We start from the raw sequence: 22,842 nt of genomic DNA on the forward strand, positions 1-22,842 counted from the left end.
TTGTGACTCCTCAGTCTCAGAAGCAGTAAGAGGTCACTGTCTCCCCTACTCAACACTGTCCCTTTTCCCTTCTTCTGCCACTTTACTCATCTAGAGCTATCTAACCAGTTCAGTTTTTAACTTCATTACAGAGGTGCTTGAATATGAAGTTATTATTACTACCTTCTTTTTAACACACGAAAAGAGACTGGAAGAAAAAACACCGAATCTTAACGAATGGATTTCTCTTCATGGTAGGACTTTATAGGAATTTAATTTTATTGCTTAAATTCTCATGTATAAATTTGGATAGATTGGTTTTTTTTTTTTAAAGATTTTATTTATTTATTCATGAGAGACACAGAGAGAGGGAGAGGCAGAGACACAGGCAGAGGGAGAAGCAGGCTCCACGCAGGGAGCCCGATGCGGGACTCGTTCCCGGGTCTCCAGGATCACAGCCCGGACTGAAGGCGGCGCCAAACCGCTGAGCCACCGGGGCTGCCCAAATTTGGATAGATTGTTATCCAAAAGATAAAAGCTGGTCATTATTTAGAAGAGGGGTGTGTAGGGAGGGAGGACATGGATTTTAAATGTAAAGTAAGAGAAGAGGAAGAGAGAGGACTCAGGCAGGAGACTATGTCCTGTGGCCTTCCTGAGTGGACCTCACTAACGTTCAGACAATCAAGCTCACCTCCTCCCTCTCTTCCTGAGTAGGTCTCACTCACGTTCATACAATCGTGCTCACCTCCTCCCTCTCTGCCGTCAACCTCCTGCCCGTGAACAGGACAGGAAGACCAACTCTCCCACACCAAAAGCATAGTGACCACCTGGTAGTTTAGGCAGTTTCCACCCGTATAATAAACTAGCAGAGTTTTTAAGCACAGACGCCAGTAGTCACTTGAGCTGATCCCAGAGGGCGAGCACAACAACTAAGCAATTCCCATCCACCCATCCTGTTATTTAACACTGCCCCACGCTTCTTGCCACGGTAGATGTTGCAATCTGTACAAAGAGCCTTAGGCTAGAAGTCAGAGAAGCTCCAGTAAGTCCTGAAACAAGGAATAACAGCTAATTCCAGCAAGGTGTGCATTGATGGTTACCTTACAGCCAGACAGTCTCTCATTTAATCTGCAAAGCTCTTGACAGGGAGTGCCAGTCCCATTTTTTTGACCCACCAGGGGATCCCTGGGTGGCTCAGCAGTTTAGCGCCTGCCTTTGGCCCAGGGTGCAGTCCTGGAGTCCTGGGATCGAGTCCCACGTCGGGCTCCCAGCATGGAGCCTGCTTCTCCCTCTGACTGTGTCTCTGCTTCTCTCTCTCTCTCTCTCTCTCTCTCTCTCTCTCTTTGTCTATCATGAATAAATAAAAAATTTTAAAAATCTTAAAAAAAAAAAAAAGAAGGCTGAGGCCCGAGAATGAGGTTGGCCAGTGACGGAGCCAGGGGTTGAGGCCAAGTCTGGGCTTCTCCAGAGTCCACACTCCTAACCACATGACACTAGTTTGTCAAACTCAGTTTAATGCCTGAGTCAACTACCTCCTCTAGAAAATCATAGAACTTTTTAACTGCAGGCAGTGACCTACTGCAGGATCCTGCAGACCATTTAATGGGTCCCCAATCAACATTTATTTTTAATGAAATTAGAACAGAATAAACGATGCCAGAGTTAACTGTACACAGGGCACTGTTTGTGAAACCTTCAAGTGTTTTACAATTATCTGTACGTGCACTTGGTTGTACTGTTAAGTAGCATCACAAAAGTTTGAAAAGAACTACAAAATTGTTTCCATGACCTCTCGATAAAGAATATTGTTTTTAAAAATTAGGTATGATGTAGACCACGGTGCCACTCTCCACCTATATTTCCAGCACATACAATGTACTCTGCACAAAAAAAGGAAAGTCCTGATTAGCTCAAATTCTTGAGGTGGCTAAGGGGGAGAGGAACAGATATTTATGAATAAAGTCCATGATTAAACTCCATAACTTTCACAGATGAGGGGGGGGGGGGGAAGAAAACATAACTTTTAGAACTTTTTTCTTCTGCAATTCACAGGGCCATTTAAGCATGAACACAGTTAAAAATGCCCAGTACAGGAACACGGGCAGGAACAGAATAGGCACATAAAGAGACCTCCAGGCTGGACCATCCCCTGGTCACGGCAAACAGGTGATTCAGAAGCAGTACTTGAAAGAACCAAACACAGAGCTAGTTCCAGAGTCCTGGCAACAGTGAAGATACAGCTCCATCACGTGGTTATGAAAAAGATCTCAGGTTCACCTAATAATAGTAAGACGAATGTCCCCAAACTCATTAGGACAGATGTGTAGGATTCCCTACCCCTTCACTCCCCACACAGCCTCTTTGACTCTCCTTCCTCAGGACTGCTTTTGGGGGGTACAGAAGTTCAGATATCAAAAAGCACTAGGGGGAAAATATCCAAAACTAGGCACAATTTTACTGCACTGTTTAGGAATACATAATTAGGTTATAAAGCTATAAAGACAATCTACACGAATACTGTACTAGTCAGGAAAGTGGCTACCAGCAGGTACAGAGGAGGGAGTCATGACCAGAGAGGCCCCTAGGTGCAACAGTGACTATTTCTTGACTTGGATGGGGTCACACAGGTGTTCATTTTATAATCTTTTTGGCACTACTTTAACATGTGCATTTTTTGTTTATTGTATTTAACATTTTCTAGAAGTTTATACTGTATCTCAGAATTCTTTAAATATTGCCTCTGATACCTAAAGCACTCCCCTTCTCAGTGAGCTCATTACTTCTTACAGGCAGCCTGTAACTATGTAGGACAGTGCCAATCATCTGCCTGGCCCATTCCTCACTAAGAAAGGCAAACTATGTCTCAAATGAGGGCAGTGAGGAAAAGAATACAAACTAAAGACCTACACTTTAAAACTAGGAGTAAATCTCAACCGATAACAGTTTCAACTTAAAAAGTATCATAACAATTTAAATATCTAGAAACATTAAGTGTGCGAAAATAAATTATGATGCATATATCTAATATAATATATGTCACATATAAATGTTAGATGTATATACATTGGATATATATCAGAACACTTTGCAGCCTTACAATTTTTTTTAAAGATTTTATTTATTTATTCATGAGCGAGAGAGAGAGAGAGAGAGAGAGAGAGAGAGAGGCAGAGACAAAGGCAGAGGGAGAAGCAGGCTCCATGCAGGGAGCCTGATGTGGGACTTGATCCCGGGTCTCCAGGATCACGCCCTGGGCTGAAGACAGCACTAAACCATTGAGCCACCCGGGCTGCCCAGCCTTACAATTAATGAGAATTTTCATATACTGATATTTAAGTCACCTCCATGGTATGTTGAGTGAAAAAAAATAAGATGCTGATGGCCATTTGTGTGAAAAAGGAAAAAGCGTATATGTACTTGCCTAATTACGAAAAAAGAGCTCTGGGAAGAAACACAACAAACTAGTAACACTGGCTGCTTCATAGGAAAGGGAAGATGGGAAAGAGAGACACACTTTGTTAAAACCTTTTGCTCCCTCTGATTTTTACACAATCGTGTATGTTTTTTAAATACATAAAATTTAAATTAAAAAATACACATAAAATTACTGTAACACAATTTAAATAGCCAACAAAACTGCTCTCATTAAATAGCCTGTGAAAGATCTTTATAATACTATACGGCCATTAAAAATATTTTAAAAGAATTCTTTAATTACACGAGGAAATGTTCACATTAAGGAAATAACTTAAAAGTAATATACACAATGTGATTTCAAGTTCTTTAGAGAGGTACCTAAAATATAAGACAATGAGCCAGTAATATCTGAAACTAGAAATCATTCTTATCCTCATTAAATCCCAAAAGGTAGATATTACAAATACATACCCAATTCTCAGAAAAAATTAAAAGGTGTTGGCTGGCAAGACTGGGGACCTCAAAATGGCCGCTCTACCTTCATCTTCCTGCCAAAACTCTTTATAAACCCCCCTGAGGTTTGCCTGGGCACGACTTCTGGGACTCGACTTCCCTGACTCGGGCCTCTTCTCCAAGTCACGGAACCTTGCCAGGAGTGCTCCCCATTAAAGCACTCTCGAACCTACTGCCTGGCTCTGCTGTCTTTTTCTCCGTTGATCATTAAAAGAAAACCTAACAGTACCCATTCACTTGGAAATATGCATAAAATATATACATTTTTATATATAATATGTAACTACAGATGTGATTAATAAATCATATTTTAACTGAAAGAAACATATAACATCTTTCCTAAATTGTCAGCACAGGAAGAAAAAAAACTACAGAACATGCTCAAATATTTTAGGCAGAAACATCATTTTACCAGACTACACAACGGTCAACAACAACAACAAAAAAAAAAAAAAAAAAAAAAATTACCACTTTGAATACCTTAGTAATTAAAAAAAACGAAAGCAAGGGCAGCCCGGGTGGCTCAGCTGTTTAGCGCCTGCCTTCGGCCCAGGGTGTGAGCCTGGAGACCCGGGATAGAGTCCCACATCGGGCTCCCTGCATGGAGCCTGCTTCTCCCTCTGCCTGTGTCTCTGCCTCTCTCTCTCTCTCTCTCTCTCTCTCTTTCTCTGTCTCTCATTAATAATAAATAGATAAATAATCTTTAAAAAAAAAAAAAAGCAAGAGCAAAATGAACTGAGATTTTAGAAATGGAACTGAATTATAAGCCAAAAAGTAAATGAAAAAAATCACAAGAGATTTTAAAAATGGAAAATAGAGCAGAAAAAAAAAATCAAGCTATTTAAAAAATACAATACAGATCAATAGTTTCATTCATCTGTAAGAGGAAAGAAAATGTGAGTTAATAATAAATAATAAAAAATAATATAATTAATAAAAGATATTTGAGCTTTGGGGCACCTGGGTGGCTCAATCAGTTACAGATCCACCTCGGATCTGCCTTTGTGTCTGCCACCGCTCAGGTCCTGATCCTAGAAGCCCTACATCGGGCTCCCTGCTCAGTGGGGAGTCTGCTTCTGCCTCTGCCCCTCCCTTCCACTCAAGATCTCTCTCTGGCTCAGTCTCTCTCTGATCTCAAATAAATAAAATCTTTTTTAAAAAAGGGACACCTGGGTGGCTCAGCAGTTGAGCGTCTACCTTCAGTTCAGGGCCTGATAGCACAGTCCTGGGACAGAGTCCCACATCAGGCTTCCTGCATGGAACCTGCTTCTCCCTCTGCCTGTCTCTCTGCCTCTCCCATGAATAAATAAAATCTTTAAAAAAAAATTATAAACTTTTATAATAAACTATTCCCTAATATTTACTGATACATCTGAAATTAATATAGCTAGGTAAAAAGAGGATAAACCAAGCAGATAAAAAAAAAAGGACACAAAAAAGATAATTCATTCTGTCCCAAAATGAAGAGAATAAGAAAATTTATCAATAAACCGAAAAGAGCACTAATAAAGTTGCTGAAATATTTTTTCCCAACATTGGAAGGAAAAAATTTTCTACTACATATCCCAAAGAACAGCAATACCAAAAGCATGGAGAGATAGCTTCAACTGCAGAACAGTTAAGAAGAGCACAACATGCAAAAAATAAATTAATTAATTAATTACAAACTAACTTCATTTTATAAGAACAAATGAGGGATGCCTGGGTAGCCCAGAGGTTGAGTGTCTGCCTTCAGCTCAGGGCTTGATCCCAGTCCGGGGATTGAGTCCTGAATATGGCTCCAAGCACAGAGCCTGCTTTTCCCTCTATGTCTCTGCCTCTCTCTGTGTCTCTCATGCATAAATAAATAAAATCTTAAAAAAAAAAAAAAAAAAGACAAATGAAATATCCCCACATAAAACCTTAGAAAAGAGACTATAACATATTTTTCAACTACCCACTATGGTTGAGAAGAGGGCCTCTCAGGGAAGGACTGCATATAATGCACAAAGAAAATGACAATATTATTAAATACAAGATTAAATACAAAAATAGGGTGAAATTAAGTAATTAGCTTGACTGCTACTGAAAAGGCAGCATCTGATAAAATTCAAAATCTATTTTTCAGTAAAAATCGGTTTTAAAAAGTACAAAGAATGAATTTATTGTAAGAGAGTTTATATATAAAAACAGAAGCCTTAGATGTTAAAGGAAAATGTCTTCACTGGCTGTGGGTAGACCAAGATTTCTTTAGCAGGACACAAAAAGATTTATAAATTGGACTACATTAAAAGTAGTACCTATTGCAAATCAATAGAAATCATTAAGTGTGAAAAAAACAAGTCAGAGTATAACTAGGTATCTGCAATACTTCAACAAAGAATTGTGCCATATTAATAAAATGTAATAGCATGCTACAGCAATGAAAATCAGCTACTGCCTCTACAACAGAGATAAATCTTACAAACATGACAGAGAACAAAGAAACTAGACACACACACAAAATACATACTCTATAATTCCACTTACATAAATTATGGTTAATACGTCAGAGATGTGGGATCCCTGGGTGGCGCAGCGGTTTGGCACCTGCCTTTGGCCCAGGGCGCGATCCTGGAGACTGGGGATCGAATCCCACGTCGGGCCTGCTTCTCCCTCTGCCTATGTCTCTGCCTCTCTCTCTCTCTCTCTCTCTCTGTGACTATCATAAATAAATAAAAATTAAAAAAAAAAAAATCAAGGGGTGCCTGTGTGGCTGTCAATTGAGCAACCAACTCTTGGTTTGGGCTAAGGTGCTAATAATCTAGGTTCCTAATTTTGAGTCACCATGGGCTCCACACTTAGAGAGGAGTGTGCTTGAGATTTTCTCCCTCTGCAACCTCCCCTCTCTCAAATCTCCACTGCCGTGCATGCTCTCTCAAATGAATAAATAAATCTTTAAAAAAAATAATAAATAAATAAAAATCAAGTTAAAAGAAAGAGTACCTTAAAATATATGACAGAAGCAAAGAAATTCAATCATTTCTCCAATCTGCCATACTAGAAATGCTATTAAATATATCTCAAAAAAAAAAAAAAAAAAAAAGAAGGTATCAATAGAAGGAAGAAGTAGCAATTAAGGGAAAATATATCTTACCAACAAAGCAAGACGGTTTCACATACTTTGATCTGACCCCACATTTTAAAAAAAGCATAGTCTTTGACCCAGCAATTCCACATCTAGAACTCTATCCTGCAGGAACAGAAGTATGCTAGGATACATGTACCAAAACTTTTACTGCTGCTTTATTTATAATAACAAACAATGAAGATTACTTTTTTGGTCCCATGCGTTCAAATGTTCCTAGACATTTTGTTGTGCTTATATAAAAACCTATAAAAAAATAAAATCAACAAAGGGAAATTTAATTTTCTGATTTATGCTGTAAAGAACTCTCAAAACTTAAGCATAAAAACAAACAATCCTAGAGGGCAATGAAAAAAGACATCAGAGGCGGTGCAGACTGCAAATAGTCAACAGGAGTCAGGAAGGATGTGGACCATCATCAGCCATTAGGAATATGCAAATTCAACAGGACAGTACTACCAGGATGGCTAAGGGGTTTGGAGAAACTGTGAGCCCATTGGAGCCCATTTGGAGAAACTGTGAGCCCATTGCCGCAGGTGCAAGGAGGAGCCTGGGCGCAGCACAAGGCACAGAGATACCCCCTAGCCTAGGGACCAGTCCCTCTTGGAGTCCTTCCTCCCACCTCCTCATCGTGTGCACCCCTCCTCCGGCTCCTCCTGTGTGGGCCACCGGCTCAGGCTGAGAGCCGCCTCTCCCAGCTGTGGGCTGTAGGCCATGGACCGTGGGCCGTGAGCCCTGTCCTCCTCTTCTCTTCTGTCCTCTCCTGGGGGTATAGGAGGGCACTCCAGAGTTTCCTGATCCTCTGAAACCAGGTCACACTCACTGGTGTTCTAGTGGGAGTTCACCACTTCCTCCTGTCAGTGGCCTTCACATCAATAGCATCACCCATCCCTGGCGACAACTAAGGAGATTTTAGCGCGTTCCCCCCAAATCCGAGACCATCAGGTTCTACAAGACAGTGTGATCAAGATGGGACTTTTCCAACATGTGACCTCTGGTGTGGACATGGGTGTGTAAATGACCTTGAGCTGCTGCCTCTTAGCCAACAACCTTTGGGGAACGGCCAGAAAGAGCCCAGCAGATATCTGCAGCTGGTCTGAGGGCCAGAGGCCAGGAAGGTGCCTCAGTGCCACCAGCTGCACAGGCTCAGCCAAGTTATGAAAATGCTGATCTTATTAGAAGTAACACATTTTAAAACCCTTGGGGAAAACACCAAATGCTGGCAAGGGTATAGAGAACCTGAATCACTTGGCATTGCTGGTGGGAATATAAAATGGTAAGGCCATACTGGAAAACACTTTGACAGTTTCTTAAGTATGTAAACTACCATACAGCCCAGCCACTATACTCCTGGGCATTCATCCCAGGCAAAGACTTCTGTTCACATAAAAGCATGTACACAAATGTTTATAGCAGCTTTATTCATAAATGGTCAAAAAACTGGAAACAATCCAGATGTCTTTCAACAGGTGAATGGTTAAAAAAAACACAACCCTGTAATACTTTCATATCATGGAATAGTGTACAGCAATAAAAAGAAACAAACCTGAAAAAAAAACAACAATTTAAATCTCCAAAGAATCATGCTGAGTGAAAAAAGTCCACCGCAGAAGGTTACTTGCTGTATGATTCGATTATATAACGTTCTTCAAATGACAAAATCACAGGACTGGAAAACAGATTGGTGATTGCCAAAGGTTAAGAGTTAGTGGGGTAAGGAGGAAGATGGTGTGGCTGAGAACCTGAGGAATCCTTGTGGTAATGGAAATGCTCACTACCTTCATTCTTACCCCCGTCGATTTCCTGGCTGTGATATTATACTATAGTTTTCCAGATGTTCCATGAGGAGAAAATTGGGTGAACTGAACTGCAGACAGGATCTCTCAGTACTATTTATTACAACTGCATGTGAATCCACAACTATCTCAAAATTAAAAGTTTAGTTTAAAAAAAAAAAAAAAGATGGCACACAGTTCCATCTGGAATAGCATTTACAGCTTCCAAGCAATAGCAGATCTGAGAGCAGACAATTAGGATTCCTGGCATCTGTCTTTCAAAAATGAGTATCTCATTTTGGGCACCCAATAATCAACATGTGGCAGCAAACTAACAGTCAACAGAGGCACAAGAGGGCGGGTTCCCAATCAACCACACAATATTCAATCTACTATCATTATTAGAGTCCTCAGGCTTGTCCAAGTCTAGTTACTGATCAGTAACTCTGAGTCTCAGACCATACTAAAATAAAATACAGGTGCATCCTTGCAGTATAATAAGAAATGTAATTTGGTCTTTGTCCCTGATTCCTGACACAGAGCTCCTAAAACCCTTGGAAGTTCCAAATAATAAGTGTCTCTTAAAATTTATTCATAAGGAGCCTCTTTTGAATTTATGCTGATGAGGTGACTCAGGATGGGGCTGGTCAACAGAAAGACCCAAGTGGTTAAAGAGTTGGAACTTTCAGCCCCATCCACTGACCCTGAAGGAAGGAGAGGTTGCCTGGAGATTAAACCTCATTAAAACTTGCATAAGGAGAGGACTTCCAGGCCAGTGAATGAACCACGTGCTGGAAGGGTGGCATGCCCTGGTTCCAGAGGGCAGAAGCTCCTGCTCCAGGACCCTTCAGGACCTGGCCCTATATACCTCATCTGTGTGTGTTCAGCTATATCCTTTATAATATCCTGTATAATAAACTGAGCTTTGTGAGCCACTCTAGCAAATTATTAGACCCAAGGAGGTTCCGTAAGAACCCCCGATTTATATAACCACTTGGTCACAAGTACAAGTAGCCTGAACCTGAGATTGGGACTTGTGACTGGCATCAGAAGCAGGCCTGAGAACCTTACCCTGTGGGATCTGCTGTCATCTCCAAGTAGACAGCATCAGAATTGAGTTCAATCTGTACTACACCCCATTGGTGCCCACTGAGAATTGGAGAATTGCTTTGTAGGGGGAAAACCCCATCCATCTCGTGTCAGACCCATTGAGAGTAGAGGAGGAAAACAGTCTTCTCTTACAGTTCTCCTTCTAGAAGATGCAATTTATGAACAGCAGATTTAGCCCCCATACAGTTTACCAAGCAATGTTTTCCTTTCAAAGGACCTCTGTGTAGCACGTTTCTTCAACACATTTTAAGGCATTCTTTTGATTAAAACTCCAGTTAGCCCTCCCTTCTCAGAACCTCATCTGCTTACGCTGTGTGCAGCCCTCCCGTGGGTTCCCATCACTCCTCTCTCCCATTTCACAGGGGAAGACAGTGAGGCTCAGTCATGGGACTGGCTCAGAGATGCAGGGAGTAGCGCCGCGGCCTAACTACTATACCAGCGCTCCTGCCTCAGTCCATCTTTCCCTATTCCCGCTTTAAACGATTCTCATGGAATTCCTTCTATCTGGACCTCATCTTACCCATGAACTGTGATCTCAACTTAACCTAACAAGACACAGCCCCTATGAAATCCAGAGCCCCATGCTGCGTACGGCTGCTGTCCGTGGTGACAAGCAACAGACAAGTGCATCATACAGTTAAATGGGAGAAGCAGCCCTCCAGGCAGGAGCTGACCACAGCCTCCTTCCAGCTGTGTCACCCCGCAGACTTGAACTTGGCCAGCTATCTTACCCAACCATGCCTTGGCTTTCTACCTGCAGGAACACAGCAGTAAAACAAAATATGTACTTCCTCCTTACTAACAGCAAGAGTAGAATGGAACATAATTGTTCATGTTTCTCAGAATGAAGCAGAAATTATACATGGTTGTGTAATTAATAAAAATCATTCCAAGATCATTTTTCTTTGGGGTTCAAATTCTTCTCATCATATACAATCTGTCAGCGTTGGAAGGGGGCAGTTTTATTTAAGAGATTAGCTCGTTTGCTTGAAGCCACAGAGTTTGGCTTGGGTCTCATCCCCTTCTGAATCCCCATGCAGCTTTCTGGGTCCACATGCTGCTATTCCCAACCATTGGAGATATGGGGAAAAGAAAAGGCATAATAATTCAGTCTCATATGCCCAGGGTTTTAACAACCACACTGTTGACATTTTGGACAGAAGTATTTTTTGTGTGAGGAAGTTGTCTGGTGCAGCGCAGGATGTTTAATGGTATCCCTGGGCTCTGCCCACAAGGTGCCAGGAGCAGCCTCCCAGTTGTGACAACCAAAAACACCTCCAAAAACTGCCAACTGTCCCCCTGGGGAACAAAACTGCACTGGTTGAAAACCACTACATTATACATAATACACACCAATATTTGGAAGCCATCACCCAAGAGGAAAACTTAGGCCGAAAAAAGAGGACAAAAAGAAGGCATAATTCTCTTTAAATATGTGAAAAGTTTCCATATAGAAGCAGGAACAGATTTCAGATGCCAGAGACCAGAACTATACTCTGTAGGTAGAAGTTACATAATTATAAAACCAGCTAACTTTTTTTGTAATTGATCTTTTTACATTAGAGAGAGACCGTGCACAAGTGGGGGCAGGGGGTTGGGGGACAGACTCCCTGCTGAGCACGAGCTCAATCTCAGAACCTTGAGATCATGACCTAAGCTGAAACCAAGAGCCAGACATTTCACCAACTGAGCCACCCAGGTGCGCCCAAACCAGCTAACATTTATTTTTCCTACATGCCTGGCAGTCCTGTGCACTTTATTTCATCTAATCTTTACAATAACCCGTTAAGTTGGTAATGCTGGCCTCACTTTACCAATGAAAAAACTGAGGCTCAGAAATGTTAAAGAATTTGCCCGAGGTCCAAGAGCTGACAGCATATGCAGAGCCAGGACTCAACCCAAGGTCTAACTCTGAGACCAAGCTCGTAACCACCAAGCTACTACAACCACAACAAAGTAAGGATTTTACCTCAACATAATAAATAAAGAACTCTATGACTTACAAGTGGTTCCTTTCACCAACAGTGATTCTGGCAGCCACCATCATATCTGTCTAGACCAGAAGCAGATCAAGAAAGTCTTCCTCCATGACCCCCAGGGAGGCCTCTGCCCTGACTTTGCTGAGTCCCTTTACCACATTCAGCTCTTCCTACTTCATATTACTCAAGCTACTCTCTCAAGCACTTCCTACTGAGAAAGCTCCCCGCGAGTGGGGCAACCAGCTCCTCATGTTTATGTTCCCACAAGGCCTTGCACAGTGGGCTCAGTAACCTTTCCTAAACCGCTGCCCCTGAGGCAAAAGGCCTCCACCACCCACCTCCAGCGCACGATCAGATTCAGCAAGCACCTTCCAGAGACACAGTTTTTTACTTAAACTGAAGATTTTATTGGCTGTGCTCTGAAGTTTTTTCCAATTCTCAGAATCTGAGCAGAAATAGTCAGAAAGGGAGAGATGACAACATAGCCCGCTAGCTACATCTTCAATCAAACTACCAAGGACTCACCTGACTATGACGGTAGATCATGTTTCAGGGGCTACACATTATTTATATACATAAACACGTACATGTGGGTATATATATGTGTATATACACATATGTGTGGGTATCTATGAGTGCATATATATATGTGTATATAAATGTATATATACACATATTTATATATTTATTTATATACGTATATATATTTACTTATATATGTGTGTGTGTATATATATATACACATATACACACATATATATATACACAACACATTTCAGCTCCCTCTTAAAGAAATTTAAGCAAACATCTATGAGATTTCTGAGGACCTGAAACCAGCACAAAGAGACCTAAATCAGGAGTCTCTTTTCTTTTCCCTTGGTATATTAAAAACGTAAGGCAAATAATGCTCTACATACAGCTTCCCATAAAATACCAACACATCTGCCAACAAGTACTACCTCCCCCAAGCAGTGGAGCCTGGCATCCTTTCAGGAAAGCGCCAGTGGCCAAACCCTGTCGGAAGAAATGAGAGTTCGTGTGTATGGTGTGTATGGCAGTTGAAGAGATGTCCACAAACCGGGGGGGGGGGCATCCTTTGGAATATTAAATATTAGTTTGGACGCCACCTGTCAAAAGACAAACACTAAAATATATCTTTACAAGTACTGTATTTCCCATAGAAATGCTAGATTTCCAGGCCAAAGTACTTCTATTCCTATTAAAACACACACACACACACACACACACACACACACACCCCAACTATGACCACTGTTCACAGTAGAAGCCTGTCTTCTTATCATATCCAGCTCACAGCAAGTTCTCTAAACTGGAGGTAAAGGGGAGGGCTGGCTGAGAATGCCACAGAGCAGAGCAATCAAGCAACTGTTTTGCCCTAACAGTCTCAAAATAAGGACAGCAGATGTTGAGGAAAACACCTGCAGAAACCCTGCTGGGGGTCCCCCCTCCTTCAGTGCTTCTGAACAGTAAGAGAGAAGAATCATGTACTAATACAAGCCCTTCCCACTATCAGCAAGTGTGGAGGGTCTTCTGGTTCTTTTTTTCCTAACCTTGTATCTCCATCAATGACATGGCATTTTCTCTTTATAGGCAACCAATTACCATTCAGGAGAGGCAGAAATGTAGCCCTCCAGAACAGGCATTCAGACGGATGATGAAATGGGCCGGCCACCTCCAACCCAAGTCTGGGTGCCAAAGCAAGCACTGCAACAGGACCGACAAAGCTTCCAAGACCAACCACAAACCCTCTCCTTCAATTTGCAGATAGATTTTTCCTTTTTTCCTTTGAGTGAATCTCCCAATTTGAGATAACCAGACAGAAGCTTTCAAATGCATGTGTCTTAGTCCAGGAAAACAGTTGAAAATGGGCACCACTTAACTTGATGTGAGTTTAAAACAGGGCGTATTTTGGGGAACCTGGGTGGCTCAATGGTTGAGCATCTGCCTTCGGCTCAGGTCATGATCCACGGGGTCCTGGGATGGAGTCTCCCATCGGGCTCCCCGCAGGGAGCCTGCTTCTCCCTCTGCCTGTGTCTCTGCCTCTCTCCTCTCAGTGTCTCTCATGAATAAATAAGTCAATCCTTTAAGAAAATTAAAATAAATAAAATAGGGCCCATTTTTTCATCAATACACCTTTATCGGGCAAAAAAGGTGGGGGAGCTTGGAAACCTATAGTTTAGCGCTTGTCAAAAAAAAGGAAAAATTAGCACAAAGCTTCTAACCTGTGCACACCCCAGTTACGGCTAAAAACAAACACAGAATTTAAATTTTTTTCTTTGATCCACACCCAAGGAGGGGTGCGAGGGCAGCTGATCGTGACGACTGGGTCAGCCGACAAACGAGGGGGCAGCTGCTTCTGAGACGTGTTTTGGGACAGGGCACGGAAACAACCAGCGGCACTTCTCTCTGCAAACCTCTCTCCTCCTTCTATCTGCCCATCACCACATTTCGGTCCAGCAAACTGCCTTGATCCTGAGAGGCTCGCAGCGACAGCAGGAGGGACCTAAGGCGGGCGAGGGGGCGATGCCTGGGATGTGCTGCAACACGTAGCGCTGGAAAACGTGGAGCTGTTTACTAGCAGCGCCCGGGAGCCGCCAGCCTGCGCGCGGCGAGCACACCCCCCGGGCCCGACCCCGCCTTCCCCCCAACCCCAGGCGCGCTCGGCCTCCCCGCGGCGCCCCGGGACGCGCAGGCTCCCCGCGCGCCGCCCCCCCGCGGCCCCCGCGGCCGCCCCGCCGCCACTTACCTCGGAGGCCCGGGTTATCGTCCCTGGCCCGAATCCTTCGGATTTTGACGGGGCGCCCGCTCAGGGTGGACAGGACCAGCCGCTGGCGCAAGAAGTTGCAGCCCGCGTAGCTGAGGGAGTGCGCCTGGGTCGCCATGTGCGCGCCCTCCGCCAAGGTGCGGGCGGCCGGGGCGCGGCGACTTTGGACGGGCGCGGGGATCGCGACCCCGGCGGCGGCGGCGACGGAGGCGGTGGTGACCCGGGCTCTCGACCGGAGCCCCGCAGCCCCCGGCGCGTCCACGTGGTTTGGAACAGGAAGACAGAGAGACGAGACACCGGGTCAGAGGGGAGAGGGGCGGAGTCGGGGCCCGTCTCCCCGCCTCCCCACCCGACCGGGGGAGGCTCCCGCACCGGGTCTCGCTGCTATTGGTCCGCGCATGATCAGGGCGGTGCCCATGCGGCGCTGCCATTGGCCTGTGCTGGAGCTGGGCGGTGCCCGGGCCGCGCTGCCATTGGTCCGCACTGGAGAGGGGCGGTGCTCGGGCCCCGGCAACAGCGCGCGGCGGGAGGGAGCGCGTGCGGCGCGGGGGGGGGGGGGGGGCGGGGGGCAGCCTGGGAGCCAAGCGCGGGAGCTCGCCTTCCTCGGCAGTCTCCGTGCAGTGCCTCCGCCCGCGCCGCGGCCCGCGGACGCGACCGGCTGGGGCTGGGTGCCTATTACCCTCGGTGCTAACGGCAAGCCCTGGATGTGGATGGTATTACCTCCCCCGCCTTTCTCCTGATAGAGAAGACGATGGGTTTGGCGCGCTTACCCTGTTGCGGTCTCGGCGCTGTCCCCTTGCTCCCCGCTGTAGCCCTGCAAGATGCACGCGTTCCCTACTGACACGTGAGGACAGACAGGAGGAACACTGATTGCAAAGGTGGCAGTGGCCCCATGCATGGGGACCAGGGTCTGATGATACCAGGCCATTGCTTACTGTTATGAGACACCAAGATGTGCCCCTTTGACATCCCCCCATTTACATGCACAGCGCTTCTTGCCAAGTCAGTGCCTCGCGTGCCGCATGCCTCAAAATGGGCAGTTGTGACAACTTCGCACATATATACACAGACTCTGCTTTTTCTCTCTTTCCTGTCCTTTAATCCTGCACACCAGCATCTTCCCAAAGATTGTACTTTGTCTATCCTCTGCTCAAAAACCTTCAGAGATCCGCATTTATCAAATGACTACAAACTTATGAATCCAGTATCGTAAAAACATGGGTTTGCAACCGTTCTTGGACAGTGTCACCAGATCCTGAGTTCCAGAACATTGAGGGGGGCAGGGGGCAGTGATCTGCAAGGCTGGGAGCTTGAGTAAGATTAACCAAGGTGGCAAGCCTTGTGTGACTAAGATTCAGTTAGGAGGCACCACAGGGGAGGTCTGCACATAGGGTGACAGGTTATTAGTTTTGATGTTTATTGAGGGAGATGGGTAGTCCACTGATATTATTGCCATTTCTTAAAACTGCCTTTCAGGAAATTGGCAGTGGATATTGAAAGCTTCCGGACCTCTGAGAGCCCCCCTCCAACCCAATGGAGTGTGCCAAAGCAAAAACAGGCACCATCAGGCCAGGAGTGGATTTCTTTGTGCATCACCTCATTTTAATTACTCAACAGCCTATACTCTGTAGCAAAACCTGTGGGTGCCTTGTTTTATATCCCTTAAACTCTTCCCATTTTCAATGCAAACCTGCTAATTTTCCTCCAGCAGCACCTGTATCTCTTCGTCTGAGGGTTTTCCCACTTGCATGGAGCCCAGCAGACCAAAGGTGCGGAGGAATTAATGTTCCCCAGAGTCGTCAACCAATGACTGATGGGAGTTGATGTATAAATGTCTCCAGCTCTTCAACTCTTGGATGAGATAGCTCTGTGATGTGGATTATACAGTGTTTCCACAGGGTTCCCTAAGAGACTTTAAGCTCCAGCAGCCCATAGTGGTAACTTGCTTAACTAACTTTTACCAGCTTCCTTCCTCTTCCTCTGCCCCCACACACCTCCAAACTCCTTTTTTAAAAAATGTATTTATTTAGAGAAAGAGAAAGTGTGAGGGAGAGGGGGAAAGGGAGAGGGACAGAGAATCTCCAGCAGACTCTCCATTGAGCACAGAGCCTGACTCAGGGCTCGAACTCAGGACCCTAAGGTCATGGCCTGAGCCGAAATCAAGAGCTGGATGCTTAACCAACTGAGCCACCCAGGCTCCTCTTCTCAGCTCCCTTCTGATATTTCCTGGGATTAACTCCCAAATAAACTACTTTCACTCAAATTATTGCCCCAGAGTCTTCTTCTAGGCAACCCCAAAATAAGTCCTGATTTCTAAAATTTGAGAACTGAAGTTCAGAGAGAATAAATTACCTGCTTGAAGTGACATAGCTAATAAATGACAACCAAAATAGAAACTCCATCTGCCTGCCTGCCTGGCCTTCTCCCTCTCCACCTCCCTCTCTCTTAAGTCCTATATCTTTGGAACACTAAATCTCCAATAAAAAGCCTGGCTACCATGGAGCCGCCATGCCAGAGAGACCACAGGAAGAGAGTGTCGACTATTTTAGCTGCTGGCTAGCATCAACCACTATAGATGTGGGGGTGATGGAGCCTTCAAGTGATCCCAGTTCCCAGCCAGCCTCTGCCCAGTGTTTGGAGCCACTCTGACTGACACCATTTGGAGCACAGATAAACTGTCCTCACTGAGACCTGCCCAAACTGCATATTCCTGAGCTAAATAAGTGATTGTTAGAGTTTTAAGCTATGGGCTACACGGTAACGGACAACTAACACTACAAGTCCCTGAATCCCATTTTCTATATAATTCTAGGTTACCAAACCACAGGAAACATCTTGTATGAGATTTGGAAGACAAATTTGAAGTCATAGCCACATTGTTGATGTTTGAAATGTCGCTACAGGGTACCAGGCTGTCTTGCAGCTCACACACTTAGAGATGTTGACCTTCCTTATTGGGCTAGGGCCATAATTGGGCCCATAGCCCCTCCAGTTCTCACCTGACCCTGCTTTAGCAACTCCAACTGCTGGGCCACTTGTGCATTTACCTTCATGATGAAGAACACCATCCTCTGCTGGTCACACACATCACTGAAGTTGGATGCTTTGCAGGCAGTGAGAGATTGAAGCAGGTTCCAACACATCCTACTGACTTGGGGTTCCATCAACAGGCACAACAGCCTCACAGACTGTGAAATCAACCCCACAATTAATTGCATCAGGTCAAATCCCTAAAGGAAATCTCTAGTAAGCGGTTCTGCTTTTCTGATTGAACCCCGACTGGTACAAAAAGCCATTATTGAAAGCCTACTGAGACTAAGGCTCTCTTCTCTGCTAAAAGTGTTACATACATAATCTTATTTGGTCCTCACCCCAACTAGCTCCAAAGTTGGATTATGAGTACATAGAAGTTTATGATACAATTGTCTCTACCTTCATTTATATTTGGAATTATCCATTACAAACTTTTCATAGATTTTTCTTTCACCCTAAATGATAAATGACATATATCTTGCCTTGTAATCACTTCCACAAATAAAGGCAAAGATAATGATAATACAAGGATAAAAGTGTACTTGGTTCAGCAATGGAATAGAGTAGAGACCAGAGTAGAAATGAATTTTTCCCAGTCCATGGAGAAATTTACTCAACACCACATGTCCACCCACTCTGCTATCTCATTGTCTCTTTTATCCAAACTACAATGGTTCTACAGGCTTTTTCTTACCTCACCCTGGAACTGATGCTTACACTGTTCCAGTTTTAAGATGAATTTCTGTGTTCAATGCTCTGCCTCTGGGCCCCCACAATAAATATTCACAACTACATTTTTGCATATAAACCCTTTTATAACTTGTTTATGTGCAGCCTTTCTAAAAACACTTCATGATCTAGTGAATGCAGGGACCATATTCTATCATTTACAGCAGAAATAGTGGAGAGCCTGGGTGGCTCAGTCAATTGGGTGTCTGACTCTTGATTTAGGCTCAAGTCATGACATCAGGGTGGTGAGATCAGGCCCTACATCTGGCTCCATGTTTAGCAGAGAGTTTCCTAGAGATTCTCTCCCTCTCCCTCCACTCCTCCCCCATTCACATTCTCTCTCTTTCAAAAATTAAATAAATAAAGTATCTTATCATTGTATCCTCAGTGTTTACTTTTTCCTTTTTTGCTATTTTTTAAATTTTTTATTTAAATTCTATTAATTAACACATAATGTATTATTGGTTTCAGAGGTAGAGGTCCATGATGCATCAGCACAATGGACTATTATCCATAAAAAAGAATGAGATCTTGCCATTTGCAATAACGTGGATGGCTCTAGAGGGTATTATGCTGAACAAAACAACTCAGACAGAAAAAGACAAATACTATATGATTTCACTTATGTGTGGAACTAAAAAAACAAAATGAAGGAACAAACAAAACAGAAACAGACTCATAGATACAGAGAACAAACTGGTGGTTGTCAAAGGGGAGGTTAGGGGGATGGGCAAATGGGTAAAAGGGAGTAAGAAGTACAGACTTCTTGTTATGGAATGAATAAGTCATGGGAATGAAAAGTACAAGGTAGGGAATACAATCAATGATATTGTAATTGGGTTGTGTGGTGGCAGATGGTAGCTACACTTTTGGTAAGTATAGCATAATATGTAGACTTGTCAAATACTATGTTGTACACCTAAAACTACTATAACATTGTGTATCAACTTCAATTAAAACACACACACATGCACACACGCACGTACACACACACACACACACACACACAGATTGTTGGGCCTCATCCCCAGAGTTTCTTTAATACATCTGCAGCAAGGCCTAAGAATTTACATTTCTTTTTTTTTTTTTTAAGATTTATTTATTTATTTGTTTATTTATTTATTTATTTATTTGAGAGAGAGAGAATGCATGAGTGGGAGGGAAAGGGAGAAAGAATCTAAAGCAGACTCCCCACTGAGCATGGAACCCCAACACAGGGCTTACTTAATTTCATGACTGCAAGAACATGACCTGAACCAAAACCAAGAATCAGATGCTCAACTGACTGAGCCACCCAGGTGCCCCAGAATTTACATTTCTAACAACTTCTGAGGTGGTGTTGATGCTTCTGGCTTAAGGAACACTCTTTGAGAAACTTAAGAAACAAACAAAAATGTATGGGATGCCTTCCTGTGTACCTACATACACCTGATTGGAGCTGCAGAATAAGAGAAGAAAGAGAAAGGGGCAGAAAGAATATTTGAAAACATAGTGAGCAGATCTTCCCAAATTTGATGAAATACATAAATCTACACATCCAAGTTATTATAGTCCCTATGTAGAATTGGCTCCTGCAGATGAGAACCCTGTCCTGGCTGACACCTTCATTACAATCTTGTGTGGCCCTGTAACATAGCACCCAGCTTGGCCATCCCTAAATGCCTGCCCACAGAAACTGTGAGATAATGAGTATATGTTCAAGCCACTAAGTGTATGGTTATTTGTTACCAGCTACAGAAAATTAATACACTAGTCTGTCCGGCTCCTGCAGTCTATGCTTCTTGTCCCTTTCCTGATTAATTAAACATACCATGAAAGGCGGTAACTGAGGAGTTGGTAGAGATTATAGACTTTCAGAGTTCCAAGAAACTCACAGGGCATTAGTCCAGCACCTCTAAGACATGCAGATCCCCTTCCTCAAGGGAACATCTAAGAAAATTGGGATATTGGGGATCCCTGGGTGGCTCAGCAGTTTAGCACCTGCCTTCGGCCCAGGGTGTGATCCTGGAGACCTGGGATCGAGTCCCGCATCAGGCTCCCTGCATGGAGCCTGCTTCTCCCTCAGCCTGTGTCTCTGCCTCTCTCTTCCTGTGTCTCTCATGAATAAATGAATGGAATATTTTTATTTATTTATTTATTTATTTATTTATTTATTGGAATCTTTTTTAAAAAAAGAAGAAGATTGGGATATTGAACTATAAGATGGTGATCTGAGTCCCAATAACATTGAGATGATGACTAGGGATAACTACAAGTAGTGCTTTTAAATATTTTTTTATGATTCATAGAGACCACTGATTATGATATTTACTCTCTCTTTTCCTGTCATTGTTAGCAGTAAAAACACTGATAAAATTTGAAAACATCTGTGTGCTTGTTTCAGAGCCTTTGGGTCGGGGGTGAGGGATAAGGAACTTGAGTCTTGTTTTATAGACAATCTTAAACCATCTTTATTGACTGTGAAAGTGACAGAGAAGTGGATGATCAGCAGGTGATAAACAGAGCAGAATTTTCAAGGCACCAGTTGCCAATCTTGAAGCCACATCATAATTACAAAACATTATGGTTTATAATTACAAAACTTCAAATGTGAGTTGAAGCCCAATACACAAACATAAAACTGTTACATAAACAATACATCCCTGGTTTTTCTATGACTTTCAAAAGTTCTCATATTTTATTCACTATCTCTGTCAAATCACACTCACCACTCATCAAATCACATGTTCCAATATTTGATTCAGAACCATCTGCATTACAACTTTTTCACTGTTAGAAAAATATTTAACCATAAAAAGGAACTTAGTGATCCATGAAAAGATAATGGGTACCCAAGTGTCCACTGACTGATGAATGGAAAACCCAAATAGAGTATATCCATACAGTGGAATATTAGTTGGCAATAAAAGGAATGAAGCACTCTACGTGCTACATCATGGATGAGCCTTGAAAACATGCTAAGTCAAATAAGCCATCTATCAAAAAAAAGAGAAAGAAAAAATCCACTTATTAGACAGTTCCATTTATATGAAGTGTCCCAAACAAGCAAAACTGTAGAGACTACTAGTAGGTTAGGTGGAGACAAAGATGGTCACTGGAGGTGGGTAAGGGGATGGGGTAATTGAGTGATGGGCATTAAGGAAGGCACTTGACGTAATGAGCACTGGGTATTATATGCTACTGATGAATCACTGAACTCTACTCTGAAACTAAAAAATACATTATATGTTAACTAATTAATTTTTTAAAAAAAAAGATAGTCTTTGGAAAGTCCAGACTTACATTCCACCACCTTAGCAAACCTAATGAGGAAAGGCCTCTTTCCAGCAGCACTAGCAAATCTGGAGTAGAGTTCTCACCGGGTCACATACCCATTTCTGAACCCATGGCATGTATGCCCTGATTGGCCAAACCTGGGACACACACTCATTTCCTTTGTGGAGAAAGTCTTGCCAGTGCCTCTAAGACTATGGGAAGCAGGAGAGGGAAGTGGCTCCCCTAAGGAAAAAGAGTGCTGTTATCACAAGAGATAACAGATGCTGGATGGGCAAAAACAGTACACAATCACCTCACCAAAACAAATGAGGCCAAAGAGTCTCATCAACATAGAATCTCTTCATGAATTAGTGGAGTTAAAACTTGAAAGATGTGGAAATTTTTCTGATTCAGTTCAATTCCATGAACATTTATCCAACACCTGTCAGCATGCTAGGGGTGCCAATGCCTAGAAAAGTACAAGGATACAGGTGAGAAACTAAAAACACAGTGATAAAAACAACAACAACAAAAACACAGTGATGAGTAAGATTCAGACCCTGTTCTCATGTTCACGATCTGATACAGGGATTCCTGAATTTTATCGTACAGAACAAGTTCACCTTCGAGATCTTATTAAAAATGCATGTTTCTGGGGCACAATCTCAGATTTTTCTGGTCTGGTAAGGGTGGGATTGGCTTTAGAACTGTCTTTAAATACGCATCTCCGGTAATTATGCTGCATGAAGTCCAGGAGCTACTCTTTATGGGATTCTCTGATATGATGGAGGAGAAAGATTTGCAGAAAGGAAGTCACAGAACATCGGCGAGTTGCCACAGGACTAGGGTGAATGTCCAAGAGGAGGGTAGGAAGCGGTATCCTTGTTCAGTTTATATCATGCATTTTACACAAGATATGGTTTCCTATAAAGGAAACTACAGGATTACATCCAGCCCACTGTGAATGTTTCTGATTATGATGAGCCTGGAGATATTTGGAAGATGAGAAACTAGGAGTTGGCTTTTGTTCATTTGCTTGTAACAACCCTATGTATTTCCTCTGCTTTCATTCCAGTGAGGATTTTTAGTCATAGTGCAAATTAGTTTACCCTTCAGATTTTATCCTACCCCAGGCGCCTGGGTGGCTCCCTAGCTGAGTGA

The 22,842-nt window shown here is 43.2% G+C and overlaps 1 protein-coding gene across 5 annotated transcripts in view; it reads right to left on the bottom strand.

Annotated features, from left to right (window-relative positions):
- Window positions 1–14,957, bottom strand: part of RCL1 (RNA terminal phosphate cyclase like 1) — a 58,176-nt gene extending 43,219 nt beyond the window's left edge. Inside the window, exon 1 of one of the 5 annotated variants that reach the window (XR_012002172.1) lies at window positions 14,647–14,957. Coding sequence is in view for 2 of the 5 variants with exons in the window: in XM_072761579.1 (XP_072617680.1) it covers window positions 14,647–14,782 (136 nt within the window). In the remaining 3 variants the exon portion in view is untranslated. Of the gene's footprint in view, window positions 1–1,079; window positions 1,268–11,903; window positions 11,922–14,646 lie in introns of those variants that run through there. The other 4 variants (XM_072761579.1, XM_072761565.1, XM_072761596.1 and 1 more) reach the window with 4 other exon arrangements.
- Between the last annotated feature and the right edge of the window lie 7,885 nt (window positions 14,958–22,842).

The sequence above is a fragment of the Vulpes vulpes genome, chromosome 1 (assembly GCF_048418805.1).
Source record: "Vulpes vulpes isolate BD-2025 chromosome 1, VulVul3, whole genome shotgun sequence".
Lineage (NCBI taxonomy): Eukaryota > Metazoa > Chordata > Mammalia > Carnivora > Canidae > Vulpes > Vulpes vulpes.